Below are 5,663 nucleotides of genomic sequence, written 5' to 3'. Positions count from 1 at the left end.
TAGACAATTGGAATAATCATCCCCAGAATATGTGCAGTTGAATGAAGCGAATTTTCCATTGAAGAAGTGATCGATTTCCAGACAAAGCAAGCCAGGAAGTAGGCTACACGCAGTCCTAATCGTGCTGTCCGAGTTTGCAGGCGAGCTGCACGGATGTAATTCGTGGGAGGCCCCTGAACGCCGCTGGAACGCGCAGATCAACTCGGCTGCCTAGCTAGTTAGCTGCAGAGCTGAAATTACTCTCGCACGCACTGCCTTGTTTTTATGGTGCACTTACATTTCCGAACTAGTGTCCTATATTTCTGCACATAGATGCCTGGCTGTTGTTGCAGGATAGATGGCTTGTTAGATGCTTTTTTCCGTTAGCTTTTGTCTCTCGGTAGCACCGTGTTCTGAATCAGTGGAGCTTGTCGTCTGAATGACTTTGGTGCTATTTTTAGCGAGGTATGGTAGCTAACGAGTTAGCTGTACAATTTTCGTAATAAGCATTGTTCCCTACCCCACCACCGAAATATATATATTAATTGGCTGATAGTCATATTTCTAGTCAACCGCTGACAGTTGTAACGCATCAAATCTACAAATAACAGGGAACCAACTTAAAGTAGCTGACTACATCCAATGGACTGTGGACCGTGCATTGTTCTAGCTGACCGGTGAAATTGAGAAGCTAGCAGGCTTTCAAACAAAATATTCCATACCATTGTGCTTTTAAAATAATCTCTTTACATTGTAATATTGTTATTTCTGCAGATAAACAGTTGTGTGTGCTGTAGTTGGCTTTCCACATCGCTTCAGTTCGCACATAGTTACTGCTGCTTCCATGACACAGAGAGGTGTTGTATTGAGGGCTGGACCATTTTAGCAAGCGAGGGAGCAAACTTTAAATGTTTCCGGCAGTGGCCTCGCCGCGCCGGTAAGGTTCAGAGTTGACCCGTCTGGAATCCTCGCACAAGAAGACCCAGCTTCTGTTCGGGATAGCACAGCGATCACTCATGGACATACAGAGGTCAAATCCCATTAACATAACACGTTATGGGAGATCACGGCACAAAGCGCACGACTTCGAGGAGCTATCTTGCTTGAGGACTACAGAATCGAGTCAAAGTTTCAGCCCGAATCTTGGATCCCCAAGCCCCCCTGAGACGCCGAGCTCCCCGCACTGCATTTCCTGCATCGGGAAATACCTTCTGCTCGAGCCACTGGAAGGGGACCGCGTGTTCCGCGCGGCGCATGTACACAGCGGAGAGGAGCTCTTGTGCAAGGTGAGAGTGAGAGTGAGAGTGAGAGTGAGTGTGAGTGTGAGTGTGTGAGTGTGTGTGTGTGTGTGAGTGTGAGTGTGAGTGTGTTACACGAGCATTTTCGTGCGGATTGGTGCATATTTGCAGTTTATGCTTTACCATAGAGCAGCACATTGATAACGCAATACATTTTGCCTGCTAATATTATATTAGGCTTCGTAGCCAAACTGGCAGCACCACTCATTACTAGGTAGTTTAGCAATTTAATGTTGAACAGCTGAATCAATGCAACGTGGCCAATAGACCCGTCATCATCGGGAACATAAACGGATACAACAGTGCACCAATGCATTCATCGTTACTAAGTGAAAATTGCATCCTCTGTCACCAGTCAGTCACCCCGGACGCGTGAATGCTGCTGCAGCCAGCCAGCTCTAAAGTGCAGTTTTTAACATGCCCATCACGAGAGGGCACAGTAGCTACCGCCAGGGACATGGTCATGACAAACACGCGTACTTTTCTAATGTGCGTGTGCGCGGGGGGTTCATTGTTGAACAATGAGGAGAAACAATACTCTATCCACGCGCCAGTCCGCGCGCGCTTGCGGGTTTCCACCGCTTTGTTCTTTGTCTCGAGCTGTCGACACGGTGCGTGGCGTCCCCCCGCCCCCACCAGCCGACTCTATTCGCGATATTTTCTCTGAAGTAAGGTAGTATGCACTTTAAATGCAATGCGTGCGCAGTTTATATTGCATCGGTCGGTTTAGCTGGAGAGAAAATCCCATCCGAACTGGGGAACGTTGACTGTGATGTCATCACGTTTTGACGTTTGTAAGTGTGACGAAAATTGGTGTAGATATGAAAACTGTCTGGCGAAGGATGGCAGGGACCGGGATACCGACTGTGAATCAATGATTCATTCCGACCGGCGCGTCTGCGGAGGGTTCCCATAGCAGCGGTCCTCGCTTTTTTAAAAACGATATTTTTAAACGGCAGTGAGACTGCAATGTTGCGGCTGCAGGAGCCTCTCCAACACAAACGCGGAGATGCTACAACTGATCGGATGCAAATCATTCCTTGTCCAACCCATTATGTAAACTTTCCACAATTTATCTGGAATAAATATGCATGGATCAGCAATGCAATAATCTCAGTTATTTTGCTGTAACACTTGCGCTAAATTTGCTGTGGCCTAACCCTAACCCTAACAGGTGCCATGGGCTGACTGAAGTGAGTGTGTTTACGTGCATGTTCTGGAACTGAAAGTTCAGTGAGTTTTAAACTGGGTTAAATGTGCGTACTCAGTGCGTACTCAGTGCGTCGTACGCAGCGTGTCGTACTCAGTGCGTACTCAGTGCGTCGTACGCAGCGTGTCGTACTCAGTGCGTACTCAGCGTGTCGTACTCAGTGCATACTCAGTGTGTACTCAGCGCATTGTACTCAGTGCATTCTCAGTGTGTACTCAGCGCATTGTACTCGGTGCGTACTGTACTCAGTGCGTACTATGTGTGTCCTCTCTTCCGTAGGTGTTTGATATCGCTCGGTATCAGGAGTCCCTGGCTGCGTACTTCTGCCTCTCTGCTCACAGAAATATAAACCAAATAGTGGAGATTCTGCTGGGAGACACCAGGGCCTACGCGTTCTTCCCGCGGGGCCACGGGGACGTGCACGCGCTGGTGCGCGCCTGTAAGAGGCTGCGGGAGGACGAGGCCGCGCGGCTGTTCCAGCAGATGGCCTCCGCTGTGGCGCATTGCCACGACAACCACCTGGTGCTGCGAGACCTCAAGCTCCGCAAGTTCGTCTTCAAGAACCAGAACCGGTACACACGCGCACACGCACACACGTACACACACACACACACACACACACACATGTGCACACACACACGTACACACACACACACACACACACACACACACACACACACACACACACACACACACACACACATGTGCACACACGCACACACGCACAGACGTACACACACGTGCACACACACGTGCACACACACGTACACACACACACACACACACACACACACACACACGTACACACACACACACACACACACACACACACACGTACACACACACACACACACACACACGTACACACACACACACGTACACACACACGTACACACACACGTACACACGTACACACACACATGTGCACACACACGTACACACACACACACACACCATAGAGCATACTCTTAAATTTCAGTAAGATCTCAGAACAGTTTGGTGGGATTTGCTGTGATCAGTAAGAACTCAGGAAAGGGGAACAGAATAAGGTGTAAAGAATGGAAGGGAACCGCTCATTGTGATGTCATAATCCCAAGGCTTCCACTTCTCCATTCTGCTGTGATTGGTCTGTATATTTGGCCTAAATCCTGGTAAAAAAAACAGAACATGGTTTCATTTGGGACTGGTTTTTAACTCTTTGAAGAGCAGCTTTTTAAAATGTATTCAGTGTTCTAGAACTGCACTGCTTTCAGTTCCAGCAGTGATTGTGACATCAGCATTAGAATGTTCAGGGGTTAAAGGTTGATGCTGCTGCATGTTCGCTGGGCTTGGCTCCTCTACGGAAGAGCAGGTGTGTCTGCAGTCTGCAGGGTTTGAAGGTGGATGTTGGTGCTCTCTCCCCCCAGGACCCTGCTGATGCTGGACAGCCTGGAGGACGCGTGTGTGGTGCAGGGACAGGGGGACTCTGTGTGGGACAGGCACGGCTGCCCCGCGTACGTCAGCCCGGAGGTGCTGAGCGGGGGGGGCAGGTATTCGGGCCGGGCGGCGGATGTGTGGAGCCTGGGGGTGATGCTGTACACCATGCTGGTGGGGCGATACCCCTTCCACGAGCCCGAGCCGGCGGCGCTGTTCAGCAGGATCCGCCACGGCCAGTTGAGCCTCCCTGACGGGCTGACCGCCCGCGCACGCTGCCTCCTGCGCAGCCTGCTGCAGCGCCACCCCGGCCAGCGCCTCACCTCCCGCGAGGTCCTGGAGCACCCCTGGCTGTCCCGCGCGCTGGAGCCCGCGCCCGCCCCCACGCCCCCCTGCGGACGGGCCGCCCGGGGCTCCTGGGACCAGCTGGTGCCCGACGTCAGCGTGCGGGAGGAGCTCGACGCCTTCTTCAGCTGAGGGGGGCGGGGCGGGGCGGGGCGGGGGCGCTACGGCGATGGGGAGGTTAGAGACCAATCGAAAACTCTCGCTCGGTGTGTCATCAACACATCGGCTCAGCCTGATGATCCACCAATCAGTGATGTCAGAACCGCGGCGAGTCGCTAGACTGTCTCACTGGAGCGCGTTCCACCGTCTGCTCCCCTGGGATTTCCTTATTTTTGGTTGGTTTGTGTAATTACCCACAGAACTGCAGGTGCTATCTCTTTCTTTTTCCTGTTTTGCTTTCAGTAATCTGTAAAGATCACTCGGATTATCCTGCTCCCTGCTTGACCTCTATAGCTGTAGGCCTTGTAAACAAACTGACTACACATTCTTATTTAAATGGTACCTGATATATTGTCTGGTACCCCTCCCTCCTCCTGTGGAATGAACATGTTTTGGGCAGGGGCAGGGGCAGAGTCAGGGTCAGGGTCAGGGTCAGGGTCAGGGTCAGGGGCAGGGTCAGGGTTAGGGGCAGGGTTAGGGGTAGGGGTACAGGGGCAGGGTCAGGGTTAGGGGCAGGGTTAGGGGTAGGGGTACAGGGGCCGTTTCGTAGTGCTTCAATGTTACTTGAATTAGTGTTTTTTTTTTTGTTTGTTGTGTTTTTCCCATCTGTGGCATGTGCCCTATGAATGCTATCGCCCACCTAGTGGGAAACAAAAGAAGCTTTAAAAAAAGAAAAAGAAGAAAAAATATAAGCAGAGAATGTTTAAAATTCTCAGAGGATTTCTAAAAACCTAAGTTTGCTTTATTGCCTTTTTTGTTTGACCTGCATCCCTGTGGTGCTGAAGGATATCCTTGTTCTGGTGCGGGCATTCCAGTGGGGTGGGGAGGGGGCATTCCAGTGGGGTGGGGAGGGGGCATTTCAGTGGGGGGGGGACTCTGCATGGTAGGATATCACTGCCTCTGGTGTTTTAGTGTCATGTATCTAATTTGTTGTTTTGTCCAAATTTATTGAGTAAATAAATTGTGAACTGCACATTGCATTTTATTACTGTTCTGCCTGAAAGACCTTTGTGCCTGATGGAATCAGTACACAGACTTTATTATGAATTATATTGGATAGTCATTAAATATGGACGCAAAAGCATTCATGCAGTTTATCATTATTTATGACCGGATGTGGTTCTGAGGAGACGCAGATTGAAGTGGGAGTGTCTGGTGGAATGAAGCCGGAATGTCTGGTGGAATGAAGTGGGAATGTCTCTTGGAATAACGGGAATGTGACTGCATGAAGTGGGGAATGTTTTGCAGAATTCCACAGG

General features: G+C 50.5%; 1 protein-coding gene across 1 annotated transcript in view; it reads left to right on the top strand.

Annotated features, from left to right (window-relative positions):
- The window catches only part of trib2 (tribbles pseudokinase 2), a 5,004-nt gene extending 253 nt beyond the window's left edge, over positions 1 to 4,751 (top strand). The window contains exons 2-4 of the mRNA XM_061242508.1: positions 901 to 1,265; positions 2,767 to 3,059; positions 3,894 to 4,751. Coding sequence (XP_061098492.1) covers positions 996 to 1,265; positions 2,767 to 3,059; positions 3,894 to 4,377 — 1,047 coding nt within the window. The 5' untranslated portion in view covers positions 901 to 995 and the 3' untranslated portion in view covers positions 4,378 to 4,751. The remainder of the gene's footprint in view (positions 1 to 900; positions 1,266 to 2,766; positions 3,060 to 3,893) is intronic.
- Positions 4,752 to 5,663: the final 912 nt, after the last annotated feature.

The sequence above is a fragment of the Conger conger genome, chromosome 5 (genome assembly GCF_963514075.1).
Source record: "Conger conger chromosome 5, fConCon1.1, whole genome shotgun sequence".
NCBI classification, from domain to species: domain Eukaryota; kingdom Metazoa; phylum Chordata; class Actinopteri; order Anguilliformes; family Congridae; genus Conger; species Conger conger.
The sequence above is the reverse complement of the archived record's forward strand: the minus strand, read 5'-3'. Positions and strand labels throughout refer to the sequence as shown.